General features: G+C 40.5%; 1 protein-coding gene across 1 annotated transcript; it reads left to right on the top strand.

The window, feature by feature from the left end:
• The first annotated feature begins 924 nt into the window (after positions 1-924).
• On the top strand, positions 925-2,978 carry sumo3b (small ubiquitin like modifier 3b). The gene is made up of 4 exons (XM_057336180.1): positions 925-1,048; positions 1,637-1,765; positions 1,946-2,017; positions 2,150-2,978. Exons 1-4 carry the CDS (start codon positions 1,028-1,030, stop codon positions 2,210-2,212), a joined length of 285 nt encoding a protein of 94 aa, XP_057192163.1. The 5' UTR covers positions 925-1,027; the 3' UTR covers positions 2,213-2,978.
• The last annotated feature ends 13,787 nt before the right edge of the window (positions 2,979-16,765 follow it).

The following is a 16,765-nucleotide window of genomic DNA, read 5'->3' as shown; positions in this document are numbered from 1 at the left end:
TGATTGTCCTTAGTGTAAAAAGATAAATCTCAACATGATACAGTCATGGGTGAACAGGGGTTAAATATGCTTATTACATGGCTCGTTGGAATGTTTGATTCTGATTGGCCAGTCACGACATTTGTAGGTTCATTCTCAGATAACAACCTCTCAAAACTAATAACGTACGGTAACCCAGATGCAGCAAATCATTTTGACAAATTAGATATAAATGTCTTTTAATAACATGTATGACATTATATTTACAAATGAGCCTCTAGTTTTGTGGTCCAGGGTCACATATTTGTTTTTCAGCATCTTATGTAAGGGACAATGTACAAGCAGCCAGCTGTTATCACGAAATAAGCCCCTTCAGTGTGATATACCTGGCTTATTTCTGCGATAACAACCGGCTGCCTGTAACATTTAATAGCCAAAAATACATTGTTTGGGTCAAAATGATAGATTTTTCTTTTATGCCAAAAAATCATTAGGATATTAAGTAAAGATCATGTTCAATGAAGAAATTTAGTAAATTTCCTACTGTAATTACATCAAAACTTTATTTTTGTGAGTAATATGCTATGCTAAGGATGTCATTTGGACAACTTTAAAGGCGATATTCTCATTATTTTCGATTTTTTGTACTATATCAATGGAAATCTTATTTATTCAGCTTTCAGATGATGTAAAAATCTCAATTTCGAAAAATTGACCCTTAAGAATGGTTTTGTTGTCCGGGGTCACATATGTGTGATTAATATGTAAAATGTACATAATATGTATGATTAAAAGGCTTTAGGCTTTTTCACCACACAGAACGCAAGGGTTAATCACGTGGTTCCACACTGTCCAATCAAATGGGCAAGCTGCTTTGCGTCTTCCGCTTGGAATCACGTGGTTTTACCCGGGCCAATCAAATAGACGAATATTGTTTGCGCGTTCTTGGTGAGCGCGGGGAGGACAGAAGCAGGCTACAGCGCAGCGGAGAAACGCTCGTGTTATATTTATATCAACGTTACCAGGAGAATCTTATATTTTAACAAAAATGGCAGACGAAAAGCCTAAGGTAAATGCACGACTCTGTCAAACAGTACGATGGATAATGTTTTATGATGTGATGATTTAGACGGGCTGGATCCTGCACTAGTATGTGGCCAGGAGAAACAAAGCATATTTTGCGCATTTGCCGCATGTGGCCATGTGCACTGACCTCCGCCATCCACCCAGACAGATGGAAATGCATTACATTTGCATTTCGTAACTATTTAGATAGCGTCATATTGTTTCGTTTTTTTACAGAAACAAGATGCATATTTTCGCTTTCTTTGTTTGCGGATAGTTGCCTCAACTTTGCGCCATATGCAGTTGTGTTGAGTGCGTCGCGGTGTTTAAAGTGTCGCGCAGTTCAAGTTAACTATATACAGGTTACTCTGACTACAATCTGATTGTTCTGAAAATTGAGTTTTCAAAACCCAATATTACGGTCACAGTAGAGACCGTAAAAGACACAACACAAAACATGTGCACAGGGTCTGCCACTGATGGTTACCATTACAATTCTCACCTGGTCTGTTTTCTTACTGCGAGGACAACTGAATGTTGTTCACAATGCTGTTGTCTATCTACTTCAACGCCACTGTGCATTTTATTTCAGGAAGGTGTGAAGACTGAAAATGACCATATCAACTTAAAAGTGGCAGGGCAAGATGGCTCTGTGGTCCAGTTTAAAATCAAAAGGCACACCCCCCTCAGCAAACTGATGAAGGCCTACTGTGAAAGACAGGTAAGACTTGGCAAGTTACAGTGTGTGTGATTTGTCAAGCACAGGGATCTTTAGATGTTAGAACTGAATGGATACGTTTTCTTTCCTTGTAAAAGGGAGGGTTCTTAAAAAAAAAAAAAGATTTCCCTGCCCTTATGTTACAAATCCATCACTTTCTTTTGTGGAATGTGCTCTATCCAGGGTTTGTCTATGAGGCAGATAAGATTCAGGTTTGATGGCCAGCCAATCAATGAGACTGATACACCTGCACAGGTTTGTCTTTATTTTTGTTGTTGATTTAGCATATCTATCTTACTATGAACAGTGTCCCAACACTGAAAATGCTTGTGCAAACTGATTCCCAAAAATCTAATTATTACTTTTGCTTTATTTTTTACGTTTTAGCTGGAAATGGAAGATGAAGACACTATTGATGTATTCCAACAGCAGACAGGAGGAATCTGTTAAAGATTGTGTTCATGTGGATAAGGCTTGTTCTCTTCATATCAGTTCCACTGCAGTTCAGGGATGAAATTTAAAAGGTTTTGGAAATTTATTTAATTTAGTTTTTTCTTTCTCTATTAAATCACCCAAGGACCCCTGTTTTCCCCTGAACTAAATTGGAAATGACCGTTTGTATTTTTCCTTTTGATGTTTATTGTATGCCTGTTTTATATTTTTTTGTATTATATATGTCTGTACCTCCCCAGCTATTTTTATACCAGGAGGAAAGTTTTGAGAAAGAGGGGATGTTTGTGACTACTTGATGTGTTTCTGCAAATTTTCATTGAACAATTCCAGTAAGCACAGCTTAAAGAATTATTTTAATAGACAATTTCTCAGCATTGTGTTAGTCATGCACCTCAGGTTTGATGAAGCTATATTGTGGATCTTGTCTTGTGGATGTTATTTTTAATTATAACATTTCTGAACTAATCTTAAGTCTTCAGTTATTTGCTTCAAAGGATAAATCTCAGTACATTTATATATACTGTAAATGTAAGCATTCCCCTTTATTTTATCGATGGCGGTTTTGCCAAAACTTACATTTAATTCTCATTTAACTGTTCAATCTTGGTGTCATCTTGATGCAGGTCAACGCATGCCAAACCAGACTGTACATCCTGTGTTGGTATTGGGGAATGGAGAACATACTCTTCTCCCCTCACAATCTTTTTGAGTTGTACATTGTTTGCCCTTTACTACTGTATATAATAAATGTAGTTTGATACTCTATGGGTATCTCTTCAGTTTTTATGTTGTCAGCTAAATATAAAAACATTTCCACTAGATGGAGCAGCTATGTTATGGAAACGTTTTTCTTGCTGCATGATATCAGTTTAAACAACAATTTAACCTAGCATTGTACTGGGATCACAGACTGAAAACCACCAGTACTATATGCAAGTTAAACTTCTTAAGACAAAAGTGTGTGTAGCACTTAAATTGATAATTCATATATTGTTGCTGTCGTTCTGAAACCTTGCATGTCCAAAAAACTTGAATGTGAATTTAAACTAAATGTAATTACTTTTTATTGTATAGATAATTGCTAAACCCAGTGACAAACATAAAGGGTATTTATGTCATTACTATTTATGGGTAATGATTTATAGCAAAAATAAAAATGAAAAAATGGCGATATGAGGTTTCAGAAGGACCACAGGAATATGCAAGTCTCTGTGGTTTTTATGAAACATGCTGTGTGTCTTTACTAGAATTTATTTGACAAGGCATTGAGCTAAAATCTGCTTTTTTGTTTCTATGCATAAACCTTGTTGTCTACATTTATCTACATTTAAAAGTTCAGTCTGTGAGGGGAAATTTGCATCTATTAATTTAGCAGACGCTAAAGGAACATACAAATGAGAGAGCATTAAACTTTTTGTCTAAAAATTGTTGCAGTTGAGCTAGGCTTCTGTAATATTGCAGCCTTGTATGTCTTCATGCAATGTTTTCATTTAATTTTGCATGTGCCTGGTCATAGGGCTTATATTGGTCTGCCTGTCATTTTTTTGTTAAAGAAAATGTAGATTAGCTTTCCTTATTTTACACTGCCAGGCAATATTATGTTTTTCTCCATTTAAACGGGTTTTATACTGAAGTTCAGAGCACTGCCTTTGCTTTATGCTACTAGCATTGCCATATGTTTAAAATGCCTAAATAATTTGCATGTATTTCTGTAGCCCTTTTCACAATATTGTATTCTTCCAAATATCCAAAGCAGCTTTACAGACAGTTTTATAACAGTAGAAATGTAAGGGAGGAAAAAGTCAGAGAACATCGAAATAAGTTGAAATATATGAAATAGCCTATATAAAATGCATATATACACATTAATATATTTATTTACATTATCATTATTAACTATAAAAACTGTATGATTGTAATTTAATTTTTATTCAGAAATGACTAATTACCTTTTTTGTTGGTCTAATATTCTTGAGATTGAAATAGTAATGTAGCAATAAAGACAGATAGATGATAACATAGCAAGTTTTGTTGCAGATTTGCAACGTAAACATGTTGAGTTGCACTTTGTGTTCTTGGATGGCTTATCAAAGCTAATATAGCTGGTGCACATTTATTGATATCACTTTGGCAATTGGCGGCTCAACAGAGTGGTCACTATTTTTAGTAAGAAAAACATACCCCCCCACGCTTGAACAAACTTTGCAACATGCTGCTGTCTTGTCATGGGATCAGAGAGAAGGAGCACAGAAGTGTGTTTATATCAAGCGTTTAACTTGAAGCACTCAGTAATCCCCTCTAAATACGGATGAATTACTTTCTGACCTGCCTGTACATGTAAAGAGTGCACTGAAGGTACAAAGGGACATTTACCATTCTCAAAGAAAGATTTCATATAGGGGGAGAGTGGGGTAAGGCATAAGTGCAATAAAAGTATTTATTCTAATTTCAGGATGTTTCCTATCAATCTAAATGATAAGAACACATCTATGACATATGGTTTTCAAAATATGGCTTCTTATAAAAAAATGCTCCTTTGGCTCAGTTTGCCCCATGGTAGGGGTAAGTTGAACCGTATGCAGAGATACTGAGCATGCAACTGAATTTGAATAAAGACCGTGTTTTTAAAGATTTACCTTAAAGTAATTCAATCATTATTTTCCCTTACAAATACTAATGGTTATTTTTTAAAGCTAACTTAAACAAAAAATAACCAAATAAACTTTACATTTCAATATCTTTAATTTGCAATATCATTCGGTTTGCATTTCTGAAACAACCTTGTTATAACAAAGTTGTAACCTTCCAAAAACAGACTAAACAGAGAGTTTGTTGATTAAAAATAAATTATTTTCTGCCCTCAGTATGTCTGTTTTGTAGATTCTTGGCATTATACAGTGATTTTTAATGCCAAACATGTTTGGCCATTAGTGGTTGCACATTATTTTACAGTACGTGTACCTATAGTGTACTTACCTAAGAAAGTATTATAAGGTAGCTACATGGTATAAGTTTAGGTTTAGGGGTGGGTTCAGGGTTAGTACCTAGTTATTACCCAGTTACTATATTTACTGAAATAAGTACACAGTATGTACATGGGGACTGTAAAAATACTACGCCATTAGTGACTTAAGTTTCATTGAAATTATGTACAGGTTTAAAAATTAGAAATTGAAGTTAACTTAAGTGTCGACACTGGCTTAATTTAACCCACAGCATTTGGCTCACTTTGCCCTTAGCTGCCACTTTGGAAAAAAATTGCTTGATTACAAATTCAGGCTACTATTTAGCGACATTATTTGCATGGTTTTATATGCTGGTAAATCACCAACATGCATCATAAATATTTTTAGACCTGGATACATTTGCTTTGATGTACCAGCCATTACAGCTGATATGAAAAATTTTTACTTTGACAAGCCAAAATCAGCTTTTCAAGGCAATTTATGCTGTCCAATTCTCCCATGTGCTTCACATTTTCACATTCTGGTAGAAATAACAGGTGATTCCAAAATGTATGGTCAAATGCAACGGATGTGTTCAGTCGCTGAGATACAGTGGGTGAATCAACTTACCCACTGGCTCATCTTACCCCACTCTCCCCCTAAGCATTGAAACATGAAGTGCCTCAGATTCTAATATTCCTCAGTCAAGTTTCATTGTCTTACATCCTTATGTTGTCAGGTTTAACATTCAAGATGTTTCGCTTATATTGTTGTATATTGTTGTATATTGTTAAGCTCACTCTTGATCCATAACGTGACTTATGGTGTTAATGAGTAAAACATTACACCCCTTGACCTGAGTATTACTTTATATCTAAGGCTAAATAAACAACCTATCATTATTAAGTTTAAATCTATTCACATATTTGTCTGCTAGGTTGTTTACAGCATTCACATTGAGGCTTCTGACAAAGGCCATGTGATGAACTGCAGAAGATAAAAGTTGTCTTCAATGGCTGCAGGTGAAGGGCTTCAAACCTCTTACAGCCCACATCAAGGCCTAATAGGATACAGACTCACATTAAAGGGCTGAAGACCGTGTTGGAAAATGCCATGGTAGTCTTCATCTTCTCATCTGAATGATGGTGTTATTTGATATGTGCAGGTGTTTGTTACACTTACATAGATTAAAATGATACATGCTGGCCTTGTGAATGACGTCAATGAGCGTTTAAAGAGCACTTATGATGCTTATGTCTTTGTTTTAATCGCATACTGTATATGTCACTACTTATAAATTATTCACTCATTTTACTCTGTCATGTTTGTTTGGGTCTGATATTGGTATGCGTTCACCAGCAGCTTCCTCCAGTCTCTAGTACTGTAAATTGGAGAGTAAATGCTTGGTCTGATCTCACAGGGGAATGCTGCTTGCCGTGAGCTGATTAGCGGTTTGTTGGTCTGATTAAAGGCTCTCGACCTCTCTGATGTTTCTCGTGTGTCAGTCAACCATCAATCTGAACTGAGACATATGTAAACACGCTGACTGCTAACTCCAGCTATTGTTTACATGCATTTGGCAAGCGTTTTGTGAGAAAATTGGCAGTGTGTGCTATACTTTGTTCTTAGCATGTTTCTAAACCATAGAATTACAGTCTCTTTAAACAAATTTACACTTTTAAAAGTGCTTAAAGCACATTTTAAAAGGAAAAATAAAAGATGTATTATATTTGTGTAGCTTAATATTTAGAGCATTGCGTTAGCAGAACAAAGGCTATGGATTTTATTCTCAAAAGCATATACGTATATAAATTAAAAATGTATATCTTAAATGCATTGTAAGTTTTATGCAACTTTATTAATTTAATTGATCAGGTTTACACATTTTTAAACATTTTACACGTTTTTAAACATTTTACAGACCACTCCCATTTTGCCTTTGACCACCAGGAAAAATTACAATGGTAGTCAGAAGTGCCCCGAACTGTTTGGTTTCCTACATTCTTCAAAATATCTTCTTTTGTCTTAAAACACAACCTTATTTTGACATACAACTTACAATATACAGTATACAATATATCAGATAAAGCCAACATTTGTTTTTCACAGTATAGGCTAAACAAATAATAACCCCTTTAACAATGGGTGCTCTTATATTTTTGTCCAACCCATGTGTGTTTTACTGTTGCTGTTGTAATCCATTGGCCCTATTATGGCTATACTCCAACAGCTCATTTATCAGCCTCATGATTATCAGTCAGACATTTCCCTCATGCCCCTCATATTCTGCCCAAAACACCCTAGGGCTTGATGGAGCATCACAGAGCTCCCGCCTGTTATCTGCTACTGTAACTCTTTTGCTGGCCCACCGTTCACCATGCATGCGTGGAGACGTGGGATCAGGGAAACGGCAAGCCTGATAAAGTGTTTCCTGAGTGGAGCGCATTATCCTGCTGGCTCTGACACAGAGAGTTAGAGGAGTTATCAGATGGCCGCAATCTGCATCTCAGCCTCTCTCTCAGTAAGATGACAGAGTCATGGCACAGGGGTGGCAGATAGCATCTGTGGCATATAGATGGCATGATCGTGTGGACGCTTTCATTTGTTTTGACGTGGGTCAAGATTTAACCACATTTTGATCTTTCACTTGCATTTTCCCTGGCACATTGTGAGAAAACGCGTCTTTTATGTTTTGGTTACTAGAATGGATGGTTTGATTTAGTTCTTTAGTTTAAGTGAACCCAGTGCAAACAATTCATATTTTGTATGTGACTTCTCAAAGAATAATTAGTCAGTTCATTTTACAACCTTTAATGTGTATAAGTGTGTACAGCTTGAGAACTGTAATCTCATTCACATGAAGCATTTTAACGATCCTGGAAATAAAAACTTCTTTGAGGAATATACAAATGTTCTTCTTTGATACAGTAAAAAGACGTTTGTTTTAATCAGAACGCTCTAGGCTGCATTGCTTACAGTATCTGGTCAGTCATGTTATTTTGGATAAGATGACAAAAGATCGGATCACACAAAGAAGCCGCTGACAGGGATAATTCATACCTGATACATTTTCCCTTAATCTGTATACTGGATACTCTCTGTAAAAACTAAAGTCCCACAAAGACCTTCATGGGAAAATATGGGGCAACATTCCAAAATAAAAAATAAATGAAATATTTCTGGTGCAATGAGGAATTCGTGCGAACACACAAAATGACCTCTAAACAACAGGTTATATCCCCGGGCAGCCAAGCGAAACCAAAAGATAACTTCTGATTCAATAAAGAACACGGGACCGCACATACAAAAAAGAGGGAAGTATTAAATAACAACATTCAGTAATGCAAACTAACAATCCAATTTCCCACCAGAGTAGAATAAAGGTGGAGCCAAAGCATCACTTTTCCCCTTAGCCTCACTGAACTTTCCACAGCTCTATTCAATATAGTAAACATCCTTATATTTCATACTTTTTTGTATTTAAACCCGGATTGTCTTGTAAAATAAAAAAATAGACATTTCGCTATGCAACACCATAAAATATAACAAAAATTTAACCCAATTCAGCATATGATACACCTTTCCTGCCTTTTCTTTTCCTCTCATATTTGTAAACAAAAATATCTGTGTGCTTTGTAAAGCTTTTGTCATGAAACAGGTGGAAGAACCCAATTGCAGGCAGCGTTCAGGGGTAACAAAAAAGGTATTTATTACAAGAACCACAAAACAAAGACCCACGAAGGGGTATAACAGCACAACAGGATAATAACAGGACGTAGACTAACTAACACTAAACTGAGATAAACAACACTAGACAAACTAAACTGGACACTTACTAGACTGACAGGACCTTCAACAACAGGAACAGGTAATCACACTCAGGGTACGAGACACGATGAAGCACAGAGAGTAACACACTCAAACAAACACAATGACTGAGCACAGGACAATGGAACAAGAGGACTATATAAATGGGATAAAATCAAGAAGGGACAGGTGCGAGGCATGAACTAATTAACAAGCAATAACTAGACGAAAGGGCGGGAACAGAGACGAGACCTGGAGAGAGAGAGTATGGTGGCCCAAAACTGTCTCTCTCCACATGAAACAAGGGATCCTGCCAAGATTCTGCCACAAGACCAAGAAATACATGACATGATGAGGCAGAATCATGACAGAACCCCCGCCTTAAGGAGCGATACCCTGACGCTCCTCAAGGTGACGAACAGGACAAGACAGACTGTGACAGTGACAAGAACCAAAAAAACATGGAAAACAAAATCAGGGGCAGACAAACAAACATAACACTTAGGTTGGGGTGAGTCAATAAAAATAACAAACAAGGGAGGGGGAACAACAAAGTCCACAGGGGGAAGAGTCTTGGTCCCTGGGGACTTAACAGGGGAAGTCCTGGGAGGAACAAGGCTGGGTGCCAGCTGTGTCACCAGCTGAATCACCGGCTGAATCTCCGGCTGCACCGGACTAGATGCCGGCTGGGATGCCGACTGGGAGGTTGGCTGGATGGCCGGCTGCACCGGGCTGGATACCATACTGGGTACATGACTGGACAATGGACTGGACTCCGGACTGGACACTGTATGGGATGCCGGCTGAACCGGACTGGATGCCGGCTGGATCACCGGCTTGGACGCCGGCTGGATCGCCGGCTGGGACGCCGGCTGGGACGCCGGCTGGGACGCCGGCTGGATCGCCGGCTGGGACGCCGGCTGGGACGCCGGCTGGGACGCCGGCTGGGACGCCGGCTGGGACGCCGGCTGGATCGCCGGCTGGGACGCCGGCTGGGACGCCGGCTGGATCGCCGGCTGGGACGCCGGCTGGAACGCCGGCTGGATCGCCGGCTAGATCGCCGGCTGGATCGCCGGCTAGATCGCCGGCTGGGACGCCGGCTGGATCGCCGGCTGGATCACCGGCTGGGACGCCGGCTGCACCGGACTGGATCGTTTTCAACTCCGCCTCGCCTAACTCGGTCACCTCCGCCACCGCCGAGAATGCCCTGGCAAACTCCTGGTTCCTGTAATCCCCCTGACGGACCCCTAGCAGCAAGTGGGCTTGGTGAGAACGTGGGGACGACGCTGTGTAATCCATGGTTGCTGCCTGCTGGGTCCTGTTAAATGGCTCAGCCATGAAACAGGTGGAAGAACCCAATTGCAGGCAGCGTTCAGGGGTAACAAAAAAGGTATTTATTACAAGAAAAACAAAACAAAGACCCATGAAGGGGTATAACAGCACAACAGGATAATAACAGGACGTAGACTAACTAACACTAAACTGAGATAAACAACACTAGACATAAACTAAACTGGACACCTACTAGACTGACAGGACCTTCAACAACAGAAACAGGTAATCACACTTAGGGTACGAGACACGATGAAGCACAGAGAGTAACACTCTCAAACAAACACAATGACTGAGCACAGGACAATGGAACAAGAGGACTATATAAAGGGGATAAAATCAAGAAGGGACAGGTGCGGGGCATGAACTAATTAACAAGCAATAATGAGACGAAAGGGCGGGAACAGAGACGAGACCTGGAGAGAGAGTATGGCGGACCAAAACTGTCTCTCTTCACATGAAACAAGGGATCCTGCCAAGATTCTACCACAAGACCAAGAAATACATGACATGATGAGGCAGAATCATGATAGCTTTAGCTTCAGAATTAGCACCGTTGACATTTCTAACAAAACTTTGATTTTCCTATTCCCACATTAGGATGAAGAACCAGTATCTAAATCTATTCCAGAGTCTGTTTAGAGATAACATTCATTTTAGCATAATGCAAGTCTCTCAGTTTGTAAGGATCTGAATATCACTGAACCACAAGCAAAGCTAAAGCACTTACAAACATGGAAGATCTATAAATTTGGACATAGTACTTTATGTCAATTCAGTTATTATTTTGCCTGGGTTAATATCTATAAATATCTACACTCTAAAAACAGTTTGTGTTCAGCATTAACGTGTTGTCCTTAACTGGTACCATGTCCTGAAAGGTTTCTTACTCTTTTTTTTTATTAATGTATCCCTTCAGCTATGGGTGATTCTTTTTTATGATTTGAATTTCCAAATGTTTCTTTGCCTGCCAAATCTCCTGTGTCTGATATCATGGACTTACCTAATAAGAGTATGACATCATAGTCATGAGGTCAGGCTCAGGTAGTTGTAGTACATGTAGCTCCTGGTTACCCCAGTTTGACTGTTAATGTTGCATGTGAGGTCAGGTGGTCACTAAAAGGGTTAATTAGTAGGTGAGATGTGCTGGTTGAGGCAGAGAGGTATGAGAGCGCTTGCCCCTCAGTAATGACTGGGGCTGCTTCCCTTCCTGATTACAGGTTCAGTGTGAATGTCAATGGAGCCGCCCAGCTATTAACTGCCCCCTTAGAATGTATTAGAGTCAGCCGATCTCACACAACCCTCGGGCCAAACAATAATCACAGTGTTTGATTTTAAAGACATTTTTGTCTCTATGTAAAAAAAAATGTATAGCGTTGGAATACTAGCGGGACTGTTCTTAAATTACGCTGATCTTTTTAAACAGCTTAGAGGGAGTTTACTGGAGTTTACAGTTTACTCCAAATAAAGTATACTCATTATACTCGTGTCATTCCAAACCTGTATGACTTTCTTTTTTCTGCAGAACACAAAAGAAGATATTTTGAAGAATGTTGGTAACCAAACAACACTGACCCCAGTTGACTTACAGTCACTCTTAAAAAAAGGTGCTTTAAAAGGTTCTATGATGCCATAGAAGAACCTTTTGGTTCCATAAAGAACCTTTAACATCTGAAGAACCTTTTTGTGTCAGAAAAGGTTCTTTGTGGCAAAAAAGGTTCTTAAGATTTGTCATGGCTCTGCTTCATTTAGTCATGTTTTTCTTGGTCCTGTAGCAGAGCCATGACAAAGTCTTTGGTTATGTGTGGAGAGAAACATATTATTGTCCTTTTGACAATAATATACGTTCTCTCCAGTGTCTCGTGATTGGCCCCGCTCCTCTCGTTTCCTTGTTATCTTTCCCTGAGTGTTTTATTACCCACACCTGCCCTTTGTTAATTATCCCTCGTTTGTATTCCCTATATAATACCCTCATGTTTCATTGTCCTGTGTCGGTCATTGTGTGTGCTATGTGCCTTGTGTTTCCAGTACGTCGTGTTACTCGTGTCATGTCCAGCTTTTTCGCCTATTCCTGTTTCCCGCTGTTTCGTCCATTGCAGTAAGTGTTAGTTTAGTTAATCCTTGTCTAAGTTTATGTGAGTCCAGTGTTTAGTCAGGTTACGTCCCTGTAACTTGTTTGATTTTCTTATTGTATTGAGTTTTTCCCCATCGTGGGTTTTTGTTTTGTGTTTTATATATATTAAAGTCTTGTTTAACCCCTTCACCACCGTCTTCCTGCATTTGGGTTCTCTTCCACTGTGATCTGTGACAGAATGACCGACCCAGTTCTGAACCCAGCGGGCAGCAAGATGGACGGCCCGGCGTCGTCCTCACGGTCCGCTCAAGCCCGCTTGCTGCTAGGTTTCCGCCAGGGGAACTACAGGAATCGGGAGTTCACCGGGGCATTCTCGGCGGTGGCTGAGAGGTCTGAGTTCAACGAGGCAGAGTTGAAGACGATCTTCAACTGCTGCCTCACTCAGCGCCTCACCCCATCTGAGAAGAGGCTGCTGGGTCCCCTAGGGTTCGCGGCTATGGTTAGGTTCGTAGCCAACCGGGACGATCCCGGGGGTGGGGTTCCACGTGGGACTTCCACCTCGCGGTCGATCACGCCGGAGGGCCTCGACCTGATTGCCGCTGCCCAGGGGGACTCGGTACCCTCCGGCTTGAGCTCCACGGTCCCCGTTCACTCTGGTGGCGCCGGTAGCGAGCGGGGGGGAGGGCATCCGGGGATGACGTCGACTGATTCCTCCGCTGCGGATCTCCCTCCGGTCCCCACGGATTCGCCAAGGTCGGCTATGGATCCGGTGGTGCGGAGAAGGAGGGAGAGGTGCAGCGGAGGGAGAGGCGCAGCGGAGGAGCGTCCACGCCAGTGCAGCCGGCGTCCAGTCCGGTGCGGCTGGCGTCCAGTCCAGTCATGTGTCCGGTCATGTGTCCGGTCATGTGTCCGGTCATGTGTCCGGTCATGTGTCCGGTCATGTGTCCAGTCATGTGGTCCAGTCCGGCGGTGCAGCCGGCGTCCAGTCCGGCGTCCAGTCTGGCGTCCCAGCCAGTACAGCAGCCGGCGTCAAGCCCTGTCCAGCCGGCCTTCCAGCTGGCGTCAAGCCCTGTCCAGCCGGCCTTCTAGCCAGCGTCAAGCCCTGTCCAGCCGGCCTTCCAGCCGGCGTCAAGCCCTGTCCAGCCGGCCTTCCAGCCGGCGTCAAGCCCTGTCCAGCCGGCCTTCCAGCCGGCGTCAAGCCCTCCCCGGGGAGACCCCCAGGGTCAAGGACTGTTCCCCCCAGGACTCCGCGCCCTCGAGCGCAGCCGGGGACTGGGACTTCTCCCCACCCCCATGGATTGCCCCCTATGGGCCCTTGTTTGGCCCACCCCCCCTCCCATGTTTGTTATTTTTTATGTCCCCCCAAATCCTGTTGTTGTCTTGTCATGTTTGCCCTTGATTTTGTTTTCTTTGTTTTGCCTTGTCCTGTCTGTTTCCCAGTCTGTCTTGTCTTGTCCGTCTACCCCTTGGTGAGCACCTGGAGGTGCTCATTAAAGGGGGGGGGGGCTTCTGTCATGGCTCTGCTTCATTTAGTCATGTTTTTCTTGGTCCTGTAGCAGAGCCATGACAAAGTCTTTAGTTATGTGTGGAGAGAAACATATTATTGTCCTTTTGACAATAATATACGTTCTCTCCAGTGTCTCGTGATTGGCCCCGCTCCTCTCGTTTCCTTGTTATCTTTCCCTGAGTGTTTTATTACCCACACCTGCCCTATGTTAATTATCCCTCGTTTGTATTCCCTATATAATACCCTCATGTTTCATAATCCTGTGTCGGTCATTGTGTGTGCTATGTGCCTTGTGTTTCCAATACATCGTATTACTCGTGTCATGTCCAGCTTTTTCGCCTGTTCCTGTTTCCCGCTGTTTCGTCCATTGTAGTAAGTGTTAGTTTAGTTAATCCTTGTCTAAGTTTATGTGAGTCCAGTGTTTAGTCAGGTTACGTCCCTGTTACTTGTTTGATTTTCTTATTGTATTGAGTTTTTCCCCATCGTGGGTTTTTGTTTTGTTTTATATATATTAAAGTCTTGTTTAACCCCTTCACCACCGTCTGCCTGCATTTGGGTTCTCTTCCACTGTGATCCGTGACAAGATTATAAAATTAAGAAAGAGATGGTTCTTTAAAGAACCTTTGACTGAATGGTTCTTTGTGAAACCAAAAATGGTTCTAAGGCATCGCTGTGAAGAACCTTTTAAGCACCTTTTTTTGCATGGACACGAAACAAAACACTTCTTAAAATATCTTCATTTGAGTTACACAAAAGGAAGAGTTATATACAGGTTTTGAATGACATGAGGTTGAATAAATGATGACAGCATTTTTATTTTTGCATGAACTTCAGAATATTCAGAATAATGTGATGAAATTGTGATGGCCACACAAGAAAAGCCCTTTGTCTTTTGACAGGGCAGAGGTTTTACAGCCTAAACAGTAGCTGTCATTTTTGTGCACGCAACTATAATTTTCTTGCCCAAACATGCCAGAATTCTTTCTCTACTGATAACGAAACAATAGAAACATAGAGATGAATCTTTAGAGAAAAATGTCAACCCTCCAAACGTTTTCTTCTCCCGGGTTTAGAGCTTTTCACAGGCTGTCAATGCTGAGAAATTTCTTTCATTTTTATTTTTAGTATAATATGATATCTGCATTATAAATTTCTGCATTTTTATTTTTTTATCCATGTTGGTCTCTTTCACTTGAATAATGAATGTTAATTTAAAGTTGACCAAACTTTACCTCTTTACATTATTTTCTAATGCTCTTCCACGGCTACAACTAGACATTTTTTTCTCCTCTTTCCTCTGAGCGTAGTCTGTCTCTCTTACACCTTCACAATCCATGACAGATTTACAGATAAACCTGAGCTCCTTTGAAAGACGTGTAGATTGAAGACAAAATATAACACAGGTGAAGAGAAAAGAGTATGTGCTTAATATTGCCACAAAGCTTTGATGTACATTTTTTTATAAAAAGTATTTTGTGCAGCCTCAGTTGAACTCAATCCTCTGCAAGTTGTGTGAGCAATGCATTCTGGATAGTAACTAGCCTATATCACAATTGCTGTATTACAACATTCATCAAAATAAAATAAAGTTATGTAGGGGTTATTGTGATAACTACATTTGCCGTACTTGTATGTTGTACATTTTATCATCACTTTTATATTACTTATTGTCTTTGGTACTAGGGCTGTGCAAAAATATCGATACATGTAACTATCGCAATATTTTTTTATCCGATAGTGTATCGATAGTGATACCTCTACTATCGATATTTTTTTTAAATCATGTCGTATACATACGGCCAAAAGTAAGTGGAAGCGAGCATGGCGAAAAATATAAGAACGCTTGGAGCTCTCAGAGCTGATGTGTGGGTTTGCTTTGGTTTTCAAAATAAGTAATGGAGTAATGAGTTATATAAAATAATGCTGTTTGTAGGCTTCGCAAGTCATGACACAAGTCACTTGGCTACTGCAGTGCATTAGACAAAAAGTTTATTAAGAAAAGTAACAATGGCATTTATTGTGCTTTCATGGATGTGACATCAGCACATTTACAGCAAGGATGAACCAGGGGTTTTATACTGCCAATGTTCATTGTTTTAACTGTAATGCACCACAACAGCCAAGTGACTTGCGTGACCCACCTTATTCCCCTGTGCCACCCACTTGAGGGGCGCAATCCACAGTTTGAGAACCCAAACCTCTGATCTAAAGGTCCATGCATCGCACATCATGGCCACTCTGCAGAGGTAAGGGATGTTTTTACACTTATCCTTACAGAAAACCCCAGGTGGTGCACAGCATGTTGTATTTCTAGCTCTACTTTTTACATTTTCTATTTAAAGTATTGCAATATATCGCAAATGTGTATCGTATCGAAATACACAGCAACATATTGTATCGTGACCCATCTATCGTGATATGTATCGTATTGGGAGGCACTTGCCAATACACAGCCCTATTTGGTACCATATCAATATTATATTAAAATATCATTTGTCAAATTAAAATGTTGTATTAAAGAGCTTACTGTATAAACAGCAAGTTGGTTTCAAGTCTGTTTCTGCTATTCAAAAGTTATCAGCTAAAAGCAAAGGAACTCCCATATTGTTATGAGGTCTTTAAGGGTATTTTCTTGTAAACATTTGTATTTCCAGCCTTTTCTTCCCTCCAGCTACATGGAGTGTTAGTGAAGAGTTGTGAAGAAATAACTGACTGTAGGGAGTTTTCCTTGACAAGGAGTCCCCAGGGTAGTGCGCTCATCATTCAGATTGACAAGAGTTTTGCGGTTAAGAACAAGGGCAACCTGACAAACACAATGCACCACACAGGGGAATTCCTCATGACACTACACATTTAAGACATGAAATGTCATGAGACCAGGGGGA

The sequence above is a fragment of the Triplophysa rosa genome, linkage group LG6 (assembly GCF_024868665.1).
Source record: "Triplophysa rosa linkage group LG6, Trosa_1v2, whole genome shotgun sequence".
Classification (NCBI taxonomy): domain Eukaryota; kingdom Metazoa; phylum Chordata; class Actinopteri; order Cypriniformes; family Nemacheilidae; genus Triplophysa; species Triplophysa rosa.
The sequence above is the reverse complement of the archived record's forward strand: the minus strand, read 5'-3'. Positions and strand labels throughout refer to the sequence as shown.